At 37.4% G+C, this 17,546-nt stretch overlaps 1 protein-coding gene across 1 annotated transcript in view; it reads right to left on the bottom strand.

Moving 5' to 3' along the window:
* The window catches only part of NDC80 (NDC80 kinetochore complex component), a 46,814-nt gene that overhangs the window by 23,335 nt on the left and 5,933 nt on the right, over positions 1 to 17,546 (bottom strand). Inside the window, exons 4-10 of the mRNA XM_055237008.2 lie at positions 16,907 to 17,030; positions 16,635 to 16,807; positions 15,441 to 15,543; positions 8,160 to 8,249; positions 5,444 to 5,537; positions 4,060 to 4,166; positions 3,216 to 3,360 (exon numbers count right to left, since the gene is read on the bottom strand). Coding sequence (XP_055092983.2) covers positions 3,216 to 3,360; positions 4,060 to 4,166; positions 5,444 to 5,537; positions 8,160 to 8,249; positions 15,441 to 15,543; positions 16,635 to 16,807; positions 16,907 to 17,030 — 836 coding nt within the window. The remainder of the gene's footprint in view (positions 1 to 3,215; positions 3,361 to 4,059; positions 4,167 to 5,443; positions 5,538 to 8,159; positions 8,250 to 15,440; positions 15,544 to 16,634; positions 16,808 to 16,906; positions 17,031 to 17,546) is intronic.

Here is a 17,546-nt window from a genome sequence, read left to right as displayed (position 1 = left end):
TTGGTAACATTGTTTAAGAACTACTGGGTCTTAATGCAGTCCTGCATAAGAATATAATTTATACTATGTGAAAAAATGAGATAAGACTTATGGCCGAGGCGGGTGGATCACCTGAGGTCAGGATTTCGAGACCAGTCTGGCCAACATGGTGAAACCCTGTCTCTACTAAAAATACAAAATTAGCCAGGCATGGTGGCACACATCTGTGGTCCCAACTACTGGGGAGGCTGAGGCAGGAGAATCGCTTGAACCCAGGAGACGGAGGGTGCAGTGAGCTGAGATCGTGCCATTGCACTCCAGGCTGGGTGACAGAGTGAGACTCTGACTCAAAAAAAAAAAAAAAAGGAAAAAAAAAAGATACACACACACACACACACACACCCCAGAGTTTATTCATATTTTACTGACATTTTCAGTGATAACCATACCAAACTGGTTAGGTTTTTGCTTTCTCTGTTTACCAGTAGTGTTTTCCAGCCTTCTGTGACTCATGGCCTATATAGAATATGATAGCATTTTTATAGCAGACTGGGAAGAAAGGATGAGGATGACCAAGGAGTCAAGAGAGTCATCCTAAGGGTGGAGAGGATTGGTATTTTGGTATCTTGGTTTGTTACAACCTATTTGCAACACAGTGAGCTTAAAGCAAATTCATGGTTAGATAAAGTAAAACTTTATGCATTTATCACAGACGTCTGCACAAAAAATCCACAACATATAATATCTATAAAATTTATGGCTGGGTGTGGTGGCTCATGCCTGTAACCCCAGCACTTTGGGAGGCTGAGGTGGGTGGATCACCTGAGGTCAGGAGTTTGAGAGCAGCTTGGCCAACATATAGTGAAACCCTGTCTCTACTAAAAAAAATGAAAATTAGCTGGGCATGGTGGTGCAAGCCTGTAGTCCCAGCTACTTGGGAAACTGAGGGAGGAGACTTGCTTGAACCCAGGAGGTGGGGGTTGCAGTGAGCCAAGATTGAGCCACTCTACTCCAGCTTGGGCAACAGAGTGACACTCTGTCTCTCAAAACAAAACAAAACAAAATAAAATTTAAATATGTCTCATCCACTCATGCCATGAATGGCTTTACATAATCAAGAAAGTTCAAACGCTCATAGAATAAAAACATCTTAGATAAACAGTTATAAAATTAATGTCTCAAACTAAATCACTCTGGAATGGCAAATGATTAAGTATTTCTCTCTCACCTACTGAATTTGCAGCTATCAGAAAAAGTTCTCACAAGAACAAGAAGGATGTATGACAATTCTCTTGATCATATGCCGACAAGAAAGATAAAGTATTAGTATTAGAAAGTATTGATTAAAGGCCAGGTGCTGTGGCTCACACCTGCAATCCCAGCACTTTGGGAGGCCAAGATGGGCAGATCATGAGGTCAGGAGTTTGAGACCAGCCTGGCCAGCATGGTGAAACTCCATCTCTACTAAAAATACAAAAAAGTAGCTGGGCATCGTGGCGTGCACCTGTAATCCCAGCTACTCAGGAGGCTGAGGCAGGAGAATTATTTGAACCCGGGAGGTGGAGGTTGCAGTGAGCCGAGATGGTACCACTGCACTCCAGCCTGGGTGACAGAGCAAGACTACATCTCAAAAAAAAAAAAAAAAGTTTTGATTAATTGCATTATAAAAATTGTTATAATAATAATTTAGTCCAAGCTTCTTTGTCATCATGGAGAATAAACAAAGGACATTGATTAGGGGCCAAGTGTAAAGTAGTTAATATATTTAAAGAGTTGGTTTAGAGCAAATCCAATATATTTATATATATATAAATCAGTTATTTGGAAAAAAAAAATAAACAGATTCAGCAAATAACCCTGATAATTACTAGTCTTGAGTTGACAATCAATACTCCATAGACTAAGAGTTAAATCAAATATCCTAAGGGCCATGTATACAACTCCCACATGGGACAGACACAGCTGGCAAAATCCCAAAAGAAACAAACAGAAGTAGGCGAAGTCCTGGGAAAATAGTATAGTTGTCAATAAGTTTATTTTTAAAAGTACAGCCCAGTGGCTCTGTGACTTGTAGATACCTTTCTTTACTCTCCTTCAGGCACTGCAGAAGAATCAAGCAATTGCATGTGCCACAGTGTTTTACAGAATTTTATGATTAAGATTGCTGTGTTTATGAAAGTAAGCTTACAAGACACAAGACATAAAAGAGCTTTCTTTAGTTGCTCTTTTCCCCAAGAACTGTAGTACTTGCAGCTTTAATTCTGATTTTCAATCAGTTTCAGCTGCTGAGCTGCTTAGGCAGTAGTGATGGAGGATAGCCAGTTATAGCAGACTGAGGCAGGCAGAGATCAAGAATCTGGCTTATCAGAGCCAAGCATGGTGGAGCCCACCTATTATAGTCCCAGCTATGTGGGAGGCTGAAGTGGGAGGATTATTTGAACCCAGGAGTTCAAGACCAGCCTGGGCAAAATAGCAAGACTTCATCTCAAAAAAACAAAAGAATCTGGTTTATCTGGCTTATTAATTACAAAGTGGAATACAGTATATATTTGTATAGAATTTTTATATATTTCTATATTCAGGCAGCATGTTTTCTTAGGTTAGGCCCTTCTTGGCTTCAAAAAGCCAAATGCTTGAAAACATGTAAGAGTAGTAGGTTGAACAACGGCCACCTAAATATATAAAGTTCTATCTCTGGCAACTGTGAAATTACCTTATTTGGGAAAAGGGTCTTTGCAGATGCGATTAAGTATCTTGAGATGGAGAGATAGCCCTGTATTATTATCCAGGTGGGCCCTAAATCTCATCTTAAATGTCCTTATAAGATAGAGGCAGAGGGAGATATTTCACACAGGTAGTAGAGTACAAACACACAAAGGAGAAGGCAATGTGAAGATGGAGGCAGAGATTGGAGTGATGTGAACATAGCCCAGTAATGCTGCTAGCCACTAAAAGCTGCAAGAGGCAAGGAATAGATCCTCCCTGAGTCCTTGGAGGGATGCAGATCTGCTGGAACAGCCTCTAGAACTGTGCGAGAATACATTTCTGTTGTTTTAAGCCATCCAAACTTGTGACAGCAGCCTTAGGAAACAAATACGAAACACGCTGAAAACTTGGTAGCCTGCTCTAGGCATGTACCACAGAAAAACAAAAGATGTGGATAACAAAGCTGTTTTTACATGTGACAAATCCCACACAGGTTCGCATCCCAGTCTTTTAGCATTAGCTCTGCTTACCTACTCTAGCAATTTCCTCATTGAGACCATTTAATTTCTGGTCAAGAATGGCTGAATGGGACTCCAAATTGCTCATGTATGCCTGATACTTTTGAACATCTCCTTGTAAGGAAGCCTTCAGTTTTCTCAACGACTCTAGACGATTCTTTAAGGGAAAAGAATATAACTTTAGTTATTTTTTCCAATAACCATTCCATATTTTATTTTAAAGTAAAGCAATATTATTTAAATTTATTTTAGAGAGAGGTAGATTTGAGTTTTCCTTTCATTTTTAGAGGCAGTCAAAAGAACTAAAAGGGGACTATACCGTCAGTTTGAAATAGAAAAAAAAAATTGCTAGAGTTGAAAAAGCACAAACATTTAAAATCTGGTATTTTACAACAACAGTTTGAGTGCTTCACTAATAATGCAGAAAATAAAGTTAGATATCTGGATATTAATATTTAGCTTTTAGAAAACTCAGGATACAATATACTATATAAACCCATTTATTAGCCATTCCTTCTGTACTACCTCCAAAACTCAGGGCTTCTTGTGAGTAATGCTCCCTAGAGGTATATAACACTGGGCTTTGTTCAAAAGTACTTTTGGTTTTATGTAAATAGGTAAGAATCTTTCATCATATTCAGAGTACCATTAGTCTAAGACTGATAGACCACAAGGGAAAACAAGGCTCCACAGATACCAAACATGTTTTCATTGGGAGTTTTATGTGAAAACTTAACTTTTAAGAAGCTTAATTTGTTAATCTATTTTTTAAAATTTTGATAAAGACAGCTAATATCCAAGGACACCAAAAAGTCTAAAAGAGCTCTCAAGTAAGTGTGTAAACATGTTTACTAACCGGTTCTTTTTCTCTTTCTTGTTCCAATCTTGCAATCTGTTCATTCAATGCTCTGTTTTTTGCTTCTAATGATTCCAGCTTAAAAGCATCCACATTAAATAAATCCTCTGGAGACAAAATCCGAAAGCTTTTTAAGACCTCAAATCTGCCTAGAACATTCTTTCCCAAGTTTTCACCATTACTCCCTCCCTCACTTCCTTCTGGTCTCTGACCAAAACACTATTAGTGAAGTACATCCCATCCTTGTAAAACAGCAAACCCTTTCCATTACTCCACTGTACTTCGACTCTCCTTGTCCTGCTTGATTTTTCTCCAAAGCACTTATCACCATTTGACTTAAAGTTGCTCATTTCATTATTTTCCTCTTTCTGTCTACTAAAATGTAAGCTCATAAGGGCAGAGGTTTTTATCCTATTCATTACTGTATCCTCAGTGCCTAAATGGTGGCTGGCACATAGTAGGTATACAATAAATATTTATTTGAATGAATGAATGCAGTTTTTAATGCTTGGTTAATTACATACAGAAATATCAAATTATTCATTAGATGCTTCAATCACTCTAAGTTTTCCTCTCTTAAAACAAAGCCATTTGTTTTGCTTCCTCTCCCATGTGAACAAGCTGAAATTGTCCTGGTTACTCTTCAGGAAGATACAGTCCCAGGGGACTATAAGGGAATGCTTTCACCTTTTGTGCTAATACTAGCAAAGTGATTGATTCCATTGTCTTTGGAGGAATAGCTTCACCTCCATTTATCTACTTTACCTTCCATTTTGGTATTTTATATACAAGACTATTTCAATAGAAAGAACGAAAATGTAAAACAACGCCTCTGGAATGTTTTAGAGTTAGCTAGTAAATACTGTATGTCACTAGGTTGTAAATGAGTAAAAAAAAAAAAAGATTTTCCTTACATATTTGGAAGTATAATGTCTTGTTAACTTTTTGCCACAAATTTTGAAAGAGACCTTAGCTCTTTCGACTAATTGGTGCTTTAATTTCTCAAGTAGTAAGCAAGGACAACATAGAGATATTATCCCCCAAGAGGAATAACATTTGCTAATGATCGTCTATGCTTCTGGTAGTGTGTTTGGTACTTTATTACACTGTCATCTACTGCTGCTAAACTTTGTCAGATAGGTCAAGTATTTTATTAAGGCCCCACAGACAGTAAGAGGTCTGGCCTCAGGTCTGGCTCCAACACTAGTATTCTTTTGGCTTAATTTCTCTCCACCAAAGAAACCACAAAGATAAAAATCAGTAGGCATCCAGATACATTTAAAGTAAGTAGCTCATATGAACATTGGATATGGTAAATAAATTACCACTCCATGAGCAGAGTGAAATGACCAAAAGCAAGCACCCTAAGAACGAGAACACTTACTCAGTTTTGACTGCAGCTCTGCATTCATCTCATCAAAGCTGTCGGCACCACTCATAAAACTCTCATAGCATTTTATGGTGTAGTCCAAAAACAACTATGGGGTTAAGCAGATTTTAAAAACAAAGTCATGATTCTCTATTTGGTTTGTTTCACTTTTCTAGGTGGAAATTTAAATTTGAATTTAAAAAATAGTCAGAAATACTAACTAGTCAGATGAACCTATAAATAAGAGACAAAAACCTAGGCTATATAATTATGCTATACGGACTTATTTAGTCTGCTACTTCTAAATATGAATAATGAGAATAAAATAACACTTAAATTTGGATAAAGGCAATATTTAAAAACAGTAAGCCATACCTTCAGAAGTTTGAGAAGGTCAAACAAACAAGGAAGCTTATTAATAAATGTAACTCAACATAAAATGCACAAACTTAATCATCTTTAGGAATAAAGAACCTGATGAAAAATTTAAATAAACTGCTGATCATCTAAGTCCAGTTGAATTCATAAGGTCTAATTGTAAAAACCCAAATGAATTAATGAAGGCTACAATTGCATTGTAACTTTAGGCTAAAAAATGAGTTGCATGACGAGTAGCAATCTAAACAGTATAATACTAGAATTCTTAACATTTATCCAAGAGAAAATAACACTATATTTTGCATTCATGAGATGTTTTGGTCACTGAGAATGTAGACTTTATGAGAAGGCAAGAATGGATGATCAGAATTTTCCATAGCCTAGATGACGTAAATATCCCTCCAGACAAACCAATTCTCTTTGTGCTAATTCGTTGCTTATTAAAGTGACCTTGAAGTGAGTACCCTGAATAGGTAGTCTGAGTATTCCTGTAACTGGAAAGGTGTATCACTGATGGTAAATTCATACATTTTCATTCTCCTTCAGATCAGTTGCTGTGAATTTGGTAGGACTGAATCAGTTTCCATAAGCTTGGTCAATTTTGATCTTATAGGTTTAAAAATATTGAGTTTGTGGACTCACAAAGCTGAGTATCAGATCTTGTGAAGCCAGATACTCTGACAACTTTCTTTAATTACAAACAGTACTTTATAGTTTCCCATGTGCTTCTCTATATATTGTCATTTGAAATAATAGCTATAATAGCTCAGAGAGCAAGAATAATTTTTAACCTTTAGGGTGGATGTCAAGACATTTAACACTTTTTTTTGAGATAGGGTCTCACTTTGTCACTCATGCTGGAGTACAGTGACATGATCTTGGCTCACTGTAGCCTTGACCTCCTGGAATCAAGTGATCCTGCAGCCTCAGCCTCCCGAGTAGCTGGGACCACAGGCATGCACCACCACACCCAGCTAATTTTTGTACATTTTGTAGAGATGGGGTTTCGCCATGTTGCCTAGGGTGGTCTTGAACTTTGGAGCTCAAGCAATCTGCCCACCTCGGCCTCCCAAAATGCTAGAATTACAGGTGTAAGCCACTGTGTCTGGCAAGACATTTAATACTTAATAGATGTTGTAATGTACTTGGGTGAAAACTGAGGGGCAATTAGAGGCAGCCCAATATACATATTGCAATGTGGGAGGCTAATTTTCTCAAGGGTAGGATCAAAGGTTTTCTAGGAGCCTTTCCAGCTGAGATCATTGTTGAAGTAGTAAAGGCACATGTTTATTTTTTGTTAAAAAGAAAAAGGCAATGATGCCAATACTAGTCAGTTGATGTATCTTTGAACTACATCCCAGGCAGTCATAAAAGATGGGACTGAAATTATTCCCACTTTTCTTTTGTGACAAAAGTTTCAAAGAATGAAGGTTAGAATTAGAACAGAGAATAGTTTTTCTTCTAAGTGGCCCGTGTGATGACTGGTTTTTTATGTACGCTAGGAAATATTAATGTATAATCTTAATGTTTCTTTTATCTCAACCACTTTTGGAAGTGGTGACTCCGAGCTAAGGGGCAATATATCTAATGAAAAAGGTCGAAACAAAATAAACAACCTACCTACGTGCAATATCTTAAGACTCAACCTATTATGTTTTATACTGACAAAGAATTACATTAAAATAATGTTGCCAATATTGATATCTTCATTCTACAACATAAAGGAGGAAAAGAAACATTACGTCTATAACATATAACAACATGTTATGATTTAATTCCAATCCCCTCCCATTTTTACTTAGTTAACATTTTCAAATTTTTGTGCCTAGTTAATTTTAAGAAATTATGTGATTCAAACAGATCCGTTAATATTAAAAAAAAAATCAAATTTAGAATGTTTTCAGGAAGCAAAAAGACAACCCCACAAAAGAATATACAGACAATCCCTGACTTAACGATGGTTTGACTTCAGATTTTTCAGCTTGCCGATGGTGTGAAAGCAGTGGAGTAGAAACCATCCTTCAAGTATCCATACAACCTTTTTGTTTTCCACTGTTAGTAGAGTATTCAATAAATTACAGGAGCTATTCAATACTTTATTATAAAATATGCTGTTAGATAATTTTACCCAACTGTAAGCTAGTTTAATTGTTCTGAGAATGTTTAAGGTAGGCTAGGCTAAGCTATGACGTTTGGCAAGTTAGATGTATTAAATGCATTTTTGACATGATATTTTCACATTATAGTCAGTTTATTACTCTATCATAAGTTGAGAGGCACCTATATTAAATCCAATAGCGACACAATAATATCAAGGCAATTCATTATTACAGTTTATGATAATATATGGTACCTTATTATACATAATTCCATCTTCAGTTTCTTCTCCCCAAGGCTGCCCATCATCAAATAAAGGTGAGCTTTCTTTCATGGCAGTATGTATCTAATTTGTACACAAGCAAGAAAAGCAAGTTGATTTGAAAAATGCAACTTTCATTTTTGGCAAATTCTGTTTTTAGTGTCAATTTTAGAAGCATTTACATTATTGTGTAACTAAAATTCTCTTTTGATAGGTTATTATATTGAACATTAACACTTTTGACTTTCTTTCGAATAAAACAATTTGAAGGTATCCTTTTGATAATTTCAAAACCCTTTTGTTCAGTAACTAAACTCTTCAGGATCTAGAAAGGATGGATTCTATATTTACCTCTGTTCTACAGAGAAAAATGTTGACCTTTATGCTGCCATTAACCCATTGAGAGCAAATATACACATTTTAATGCAACTTTAACTAAGAATCCAAAATAGAATTGCCACATAAAAGGTAAGCCAATAATAATTTTTCTCTTTGAGCTCAATTTTGGTGCTCAAATGTTAATCGAGTAACTCATTCAGTATGTACAATATGAACTTTAGATGAAATTTTACAATAGAAAATCTTTAGAAATACAATAGTTTAAATTGAAAGTGATGACATAAATTATAGCAACACATTCAGATGTTTAAAATTGACAAGCCAAAAGGAAAATAGTTAAAGGTTTTTAAGGCATAGAAATTCCATTTTGGAATGCCTATTTTTATATCTTCTTTTAAAAATATAACATTTAAAACATGAAAAAATAGAATATTTCAATGAAATTGCTATAAATATATATAAATGTAGATACAAATGCAGATATACTAGATATATATCTATTAATATCTATTATCTTGATATATAGATATCTAGATATAAATATGTATTTTTTTTTTTGAGATGGAGTCTCACTTTGTCACCCAGGATGGAGTGCAGTGGCGCAATCTTGGCTCACTGCAAGCTCTGCCTCCCGGGTTCAGGTGATTCTCCTGTCTCAGCCTCTGGAGTACGTGGGATTACAGGCATGAGCCACCATGCCTGGCTAATTTTTATATTTTCCATAGAGACGGGGTTTCACCATGTTGGCCAGGCTGGTCTCGAACTCCTGACCTCAGGTGATCCACCCGCCTTGGCCTCCCAAAGTGCAGGGAATAACAGGCGCCATGAGCCACTGCACCTGGCCAAGATATCAATATGTATCTAACAGTATAATGAATACTAAGTATAAGAATACTAACTTCTAAGAAAAGGACTGCATTAGGAGTACATAAGAGAAGAATGGGGTTTCGCATACAGGATTTCTCAGGGAGACAATGTCCTTAGCCTAGAGTTGTTTGCCCTGCTACCCCTTTCCTATTCTAAAGGCATTCAGAAGATTCTTTGTTTATCTAAGGCGGATGCAGAAGAGCTCTAACAACTGGGTCTTCTACCTTGCGTTTTTTCGACAAGGCCTCAGGTGGCAGACAGATTTTTTTTTTTTTTTTGAGACGGAGTCTCCCTCTGTTGCCCAGGCTGGAGTGCAGTGGCTGTGATCTTGGCTCGCTGCAACCTCTGCCTCCTCGGTTCAAGCGATTTTCCTGCCTCAGCGTCCTGAGTAGCTGGGATTACAGGTGCCTGTCACCATGCCTAATTTTGCATTTTTAGTAGAGATGGGATTTCACTATATCGGCCAGGCTGGTCTCGAACTCCTGACCTCAGGTGATCCACCCACCTTGGCCTCCCAAAGTGCTAGGATTACAGGCATGAGCCACCGCGCCTGGCCAACACACAGATTTAATAAAGTCTGAAAGACATGTAGGGTAGAACCCAAGATAAGGAACAGAATCTTATATCTTGTCATCAGGGTAAAGACAGTTTCTCTCACCTTGTCAAGGTCCTTATGAAAACTCTTGCTACTTTGCAAGATTCAAGGAGAGCCTTACGCAGGGACATACAGATCCCCAAGAGCTATAGAAAAGACTACTTTTTCTTAATCCAGTCTATCATTGTTGGACATTTGGGTTGGTTCCAACTCTTTGCTATTGTGAATAGTGTCGCAATAAACATACGTGTGCATGTGTCTTTATAGCAGCATGATTTATAGTCCTTTGGGTATATACCCAGTAATGGAATGGCTGGGTCAAATGGTATTTCTAGTTCTAGAGCCCTGAGGAATCGCCACACTGACTTCCACAATGGTTGAACTAGTTTACAGTCCCACCAACAGTGTAAAAGTGTTCCTATTTCTCCACATCCTCTCCAGCACCTGTTGTTTCCTGATTTTTTAATGATGGCCATTCTAACTGGTGTGAGATGGTATCTCACTGTGGTTTTGATTTGCATTTCTCTGATGGCCAGTGATGATGAGCATTTCTTCATGTGTTTTTTGGCTGCATAAATGTCTTCTTTTGAGAAGTGTCTGTTCATGTCCTTTGCCCACTTTTTGATGGGGTTGTTTGTTTTTTTCTTGTAAATTTGTTTGAGTTCATTGTAGATTCTGGATATTAGATAGACTGGATTAAGAAAATGTGGCACATATACACCATGGAATACTATGCAGCCATAAAAAATGATGAGTTCATGTCCTTTGTAGGGACATGGATGAAACTGGAAAACATCATTCTCAGTAAACTATCGCAAGGACAAAAAACCAAACACCGCATGTTCTCACTCATAGGTGGGAATTGAACAATGAGAACTCATGGACACAGGAAGGGGAACATCACACTCCGGGGACTGTTGCGGGGTGGGGGGAGGGGGGAGGGACAGCATTAGGAGATATACCTAATGCTAAATGACGAGTTAATGGGTGCAGGAAATCAACATGGCACATGGATACATATGTAACAAACCTGCACATTGTGCACATGTACCCTAAAACCTAAAGTATAATAATTAAAAAAAAAAAAAAGAAAAAAAGAAAAGACTACTGAAAGGACTGAAGAATTGTGAACTAGGAAGACTGGTTGAAATAGTTTCAACCTGTAATTATAGATATAAAAAGTATACATTTGAATCATGTTTTCATCTAAAGGTGGTATTTTCCACTATAACACCACTTCTTAATATTGTGAAACATCACAGGAGGAAAAGGACACAGAGGGATCTGGGATAAGTCAGGCCCAAGTCCACTTTGATCACTAACCAAAAGGCTAACAAGATGCTCCTGCAGTGTATGCAACCCTCCTATTTATGGTCCTTAGTAGAGAAGACATGGTAACTTTAGCTAAATTATTATCACTTAGACACTGTAATCAGGACTGATTATGTGCCAAGTTCTGTGCAAGGAGGCATAGTGAGATAGGAAATCAAAGTGTATTTACAAAGCATGAACAATTTAGGAGGATAATAAATGAATAATAAACAATAAACAAATAGAGGTCATTAGGAAATCAACATATTAGATCAATAGGTCAAGATAATAACAATAATCTCAATACATCCTGCAAAAGCATAGGATAACCTTCAAAGATCATTCTTGATAAAAGTGAATAAACTACAACACGAAAAATATTATCTTCTACTGAATACATCATACTAAATGATACAATGAAAAATACTTAATTTAAAAACAGTGGTTAGTAATAGAAATCAACTGAGAACAGTAGTTGTAATAAAGCAATTCAGTAAGGGTAGTAAACACAAATAATTCTTTTAGTAACAATCACCATAGAAATAGAATTAAAAAAAGAGAAAGTCTGTTCATCATAGTAACAAAACACATGGCATTGATAAAAAATATGTTGTTTGATATTAAGAAAACTACATGGCCAGGTATGGTGGCTCACGCCTGTAATCCCACCACTTTGGGAGGCTGAGGCAGGTGGATCACCTTAGGTCAGGAGTTCAAGATCAGCCTGGCCAACATGGTGACACCCTGTCTCTACTGAAAATACAAAAATTAGCCAGGCGTGGTGGTGGGCACCTGTAATCCTAGCTACTTGGGAGGCTGAGGCATGAGAATTGCTTGAACCTGGGAGGTGGAGGTTGCAGCGAGCTGAGATCACGCCACTGCATTCCAGCCTAGGTGACAAAGCAAGACTCTGTCTCAAAAACAAAACAAACAAACAAAAAAACAAAACAAACAAACAAAAAAAAACAGACCATAGAACGAAAAAACAAAAAAACAAAAACAAAATCTTACTGAAGGAACAAAAGAGATGAATAAATGAGATTTAACACTTTCCCATATGATAAAATTAAATATTGACAGGATGGAAATTTCCCCTTATGTATCATAAATTCAATGTTACGTCAATAATAACAAAATCACAAGATTTTCTTAAAATCTGAAAAAATAATTTAGAGAGTGAGGATACGACAATAGCTAACATTGTGAAAAGAAGAATGTTCCTCTTCTAGATAAACTATATTAGAAAGTGACAGGAATTAGTATGGTCATGAAGCAGGGACAGAAAAAAAAGAGCAGAGAAATAGGTTTAATTAAGAACACACTGGTGACAGTTAAAAACTGTGGGGAAAATATCATTTATTTATTTTTGAGATGGAGTTTTGCTCTATTGCCTAGGCTGGAGTGCAGTGGTGTGATATCGGCTCACTGCAACTTCCACCTCCTGGGTTCAAACGATTCTCATGCCTCAGCTTCCCAAGTAGCTGGGACTTCAGGCGTGCACCATCACACCTGGCTAATATTTTTGTATTTTTAGTAGAGACGGGTTTTGTCATGTTGGCCAGGCTGGTCTCTAACTTCTGACCTCGGGTGATCTACCTGCCTCAGCCTCCCAAAGTGCTGGGATTACAGGCATAAGCCACAGCGCCCGGCCAATATCAGTTATTCCATAAATGGGACTGAGATACATGAGTGAATTTTTTAAAAAAGAAGGCCTTCTATTTCTTATACTAAAATAAATTGGAGATGAATTAAGATTTAAACACAGCACAAAGAAGCCATAAAAATACCAGGAGAAAATTTGAAAAATTGTTTTTTAAAAAACATTGGGGAGGAAAAGAGGCCTTCCTAAACGTGGCTAAATTTCTAGGCTTACGTTAAATGAGAAAGAAAATTAGAAAAAGAAACCTTCAGTCTCTCATGGATTAATACATCACATCATGCAAAGCAATATAAAAAGGAGGGGATTCCAACTTAAATAATGGGCTTGGAGGGCCGGGCGTGATGGCTCACGCCTATAATCCCAGCACTTTGGGAGGCTGAGGTGGGTGGATCACGAGGTCAGGAGTTTGAGACCAGCCTGGCCAAGATGGTGAAACCCCATCTCTACTAAAAATACAAAAAATTAGCTGGACGTGATGGCAGGGGCCTATAATCCCAGCTACTCGGGAGGCTGAGACAGAGAATTGCTTGAACCTGGGAGGCGGAGGTTGCAGTGAGCCGAGATTGTGCCACTGCACTCCAGTCCAGGCGACAGAGTGAGACTCGTCTCAAAAAAAAAAACCAAAAAAACCAGAGGGGCTTGGAGGCATCGCAAGAGGCCCCTCCCCAAGTGAAGCTACTGCAGGTAATCCACAAGCTCCACATGCTATCTCCCACCACACAATATCATAAGCTGCTTAGGCAAACAAGGGTTAAGTGTTCTAGTGACAATGGGGATATCTGATTGTGAGACCAAAAAAGTAGTTATCAAATGTCCATGGGCATCACTGGGGAGAGACAAATTGAATGCATAAATGTTATATAAAGTCCAATGAAACTTGGATTTTTATTAATGGGCTATGGCATTGGAATTCTACTCTCTTGACAATGGGTAGTACTGTATGTACCAGCGTGGCTCCTGGGTCAAAATCCATATATACCCAGTGCCTGCCTTCATTTAGTTAAAGGCTTGCTGATGGCCAAGACAATGTCAGGGGAACAGTATTAGCTTTAGGAATTCTAGCACTAAGTAGGACAGGAAACTCAGAAGCTACAAAAGGAGAGACTGCATTAAATTAGATTAAAAACTCACATTTCTGAACAGATAAAACAGCACATGAAATTAAAAAAAAAGAGAGAGAAAAAAATTACTTGCACCATATAGACAGGAGCTAATTTCTCTGACTCAACCATTTTTGACTTGCAAAATGGCACTCTTGCAAATCAATACAAAAAAAAATCAAAAGAGTAGATATTATAATAAATGTAAAAAAGTTCACCTTTAAAAACAAAAAATGTAAATAAGAAAAAATTAGCTGTCAATTTTTTTTGCTTGTTGTGTTGCCAACTATTAAAACCATCAGTAAGTTTAATATATAAAGATTCAAATTCATAGCAAAAAGCAAACGGTGAAATAAAACTTGCCTAAAAAACCATGTACAAGCAAGTTAAAAGAAAAATAATCATATAAAAACATAAATTGTTAAAAAATATATATATAAACACACACATATACACATATACACACGCATTTATATATAAACAAGCTATTTTTCACCTCCTAAATTGATAAAGATTTTAAAACAACAATGCTTACGGTTTGGAAAAATGGGTATGCTCAAACATTGTTGAGCTTTTAATTGGTACAAGTTTTCTAGAGAAAAATTTGTCAATATGTATCAAAAGTTTAAAAAATATACATATAGTACTTTGCACAGCAACACGCACTTTCAAAACTATATCACAAGGGGCCGGTCGTGGTGGCTCAGGCCTGTAATCCCAGCACTTTGGGAGGCTGAGGTGGGCAGATCACCTGAGGTCAGGAGTTTGAGACCAGCCTGGCTAACATGGTGGAACCCCGTCTCTACTAAAAATACAAAATTAGCCAGGCGTGGTGGTGCATGCCTGTAATCCCAGCTACTCAGGAGGCTGAGGCAGGAGAATTTCTTGAACCTGGGAAGCGGAGGTTGCAGTGAGCTGAGATCACCGCACTCCAGCCTGTGCAACAGAGTGAGACTCCCTCTCAAAAACAAAACAAAACAAAACAAAACAAAACAAAACAAAACAAAAGAAAATATCACAAGGAAACGTGTTATGTTATTGTCTGAGTTTGGAGATTATGGTTATATCACTGTATTCTCCAAACTTCTTGCAGTGAATATGGATTTTAATTAAAAAGGGTAAAAATGAATTTCATGAGGGAAAATAAAAAATGAATTTCCTATTGACTCATTTTTTTGAGTTGTAAAACCTCATGATAATAAATAATCTCCTTGTCAATTGGTATTCTCTTCCTTTTACCTTGTGGTAATAGTTTGAAAAACTTAAAATCAAATGTGCTTTGAAAAAATGAAAACTCTGAAGCAGACTTTGAGAATACTGTCAAAAGACTGGGCGAGAAAAATATTTTTTCGAGGAAAAAAACCCTTTCCCATGTATACATTTCAAAAGAACAAATCAAATACCTTGATGCAGTCTATTAGCCAAACTAAGGCTGCCACAATGTGAGGCCACGTATGAGGAGCCCCCACTGTATACATGGAGCTTTTGGATAGTGCAAAAGGATACCTATGAGAAATCAGAAAAACATAAGCTAATTTAATGTTATTATAATTTAGTAAAGATAATAGTTAATCGAGAAGTTACATTTAAAAAATTCCACATATATACTCAGTCTTGACTTGTTTAGAGGTAAGATATGTTGGGATTCTATCCTTGGTCATCCCAATCTCTGTGTATTTCTCTGTAGATTACTTTCTACATCTATCCCCCAAGCTGCAGAACTTGACCTATACAACCAATATGCTGGACTACTCTCTCAAAACATCTTTTGTTCCCTCAAATTCAATATACCCCCAATAAACCAAATGTATATACACCTCCAAATCCATTCTTCCCACTTTCAATTTCATCACGCTCTGTTTTTACCAGGCGTGAATCCTGGTTTTTTTTTTTTTTTTGGCTTCTGTAAAATCTGTGGTATCTAGCCTGTCTTTTCTATTCTCTGTCACTTCAGCAGTTCAGGGCTTTATATTCTATCGTCTGTTGCTCTGTAATAACCTATGAGTAGTTTTTTTTTTTAAACAAAGAAAAGTGTATTTAATCCATCTGTATCCATCATCAAACTTCATCAGTTACTAACAATTTTTTTTTTTTTTTTTTTTTTTTTGAGACAGAGTCTCGCTCTGTCGCCCGGGCTGGAGTGCAGTGGCGCAATCTCGGCTCACTGCAAGCTCCGCCTCCCGGGTTCACACCATTCTCCTGCCTCAGCCTCTGAGTAGCTGGGACTACAGGCGCCCGCCACCGCGCCCGGCTAATTTTTTGTATTTTTTAGTAGAGACGGGGTTTCACCGTGGTCTCGATCTCCTGACCTCGTGATCCACCCGCCTCGGCCTCCCAAAGTGCTGGGATTACAAGCGTGAGCCACCGCGCCCGGCCACTAACAATTTGTTAATCCTTCCTGCTTCTACCACCAGCAACTTTTATTTATTTTTTGTAAGCAGTTGCTATTTTTCTTTTCAATGTATCCTACATATATTGCCCACAGTGGTCATCTTAAAACATATTACTTCTGTAACTCAAACTTTTTACAAATTGATTTAATTTGTTTCATCTCTGTGTGCCAGTCATGTCTCTAAACTAATAAGAAATATGCATACCCAAGGTCTTTAAAGATTCTTGGAACCTCTTCTTCAAACTTTGTGTCAGGAAGTTCGTATGAGGGGCACAGGAAGCCATAAAGAAATGTGAAGATCTTCAGGAAGTCTTTAACAGAGGGAGCTTGTAGAGATTTCATGGACACATTATGTGCATAACCATTTTCTGTAAGAAACTACAATAATTTTTATGAACCACCAAATATTTTGTAATGGAAAATTATTGGAAAATACCTATGACAACAATCACAGTTTAGATTAAAATCCTAAAGTACCTCACAGAGTTGTCGAATACACTGCTGAATGAATGCTTTGTCATTAAGTGGTCTCGGGTCCTTGATTTTCTCAGAACTGGAAAATATACCAAGTTGACTATTCCGGGATCCATGTCCACTAGTTCTGGAAATATATTTTTAAAAAGCCAGTTAAAACTATTTGCTTCTGTGATCAAGTCTAAATTATTTCAAGGCAGTTTTGCATTTTAACATCAACATCAAACATTACATTCTTATAACTAAACAGAATTCTTTTATTTAAAGCAGAGAAAAGGAGCAAATAATGAGGAGTAAAATATGAGGTTACAGCAGTTAAAGATAAGGATGTAAAACGAGGCAAGAATAAACACACACTTGGCCGGGCACAGTGGCTTATGCCTGTAATCCCAGCACTTTGGGAGGCTGAGGCGGTGGATCACGAGGTCAGGAGTTCAAGACCAGCCTGGCCAAGATGGTGAAACCTCGTCTCTACTAAAAATACAAAAAAAATTAGCCAGATGTGTTGGCAGGCACCTGTAATCCCAGCTACTTGGGAGGCTGAGGCAGGAGAATTGCTTGAACCGGCGAGGTGGAGGTTGCAGTGAGCCAAGATTGTGTCACTGCATTCCAGCCTGGGCAACAGAGCGAGACTCCATCTCAA

Source organism: Symphalangus syndactylus, chromosome 1 (assembly GCF_028878055.3).
Source record: "Symphalangus syndactylus isolate Jambi chromosome 1, NHGRI_mSymSyn1-v2.1_pri, whole genome shotgun sequence".
In the NCBI taxonomy this organism is placed as follows: domain Eukaryota; kingdom Metazoa; phylum Chordata; class Mammalia; order Primates; family Hylobatidae; genus Symphalangus; species Symphalangus syndactylus.
Note: the sequence above shows the minus strand (reverse complement) of the source record. Positions and strands in the feature narration are given on the sequence as shown.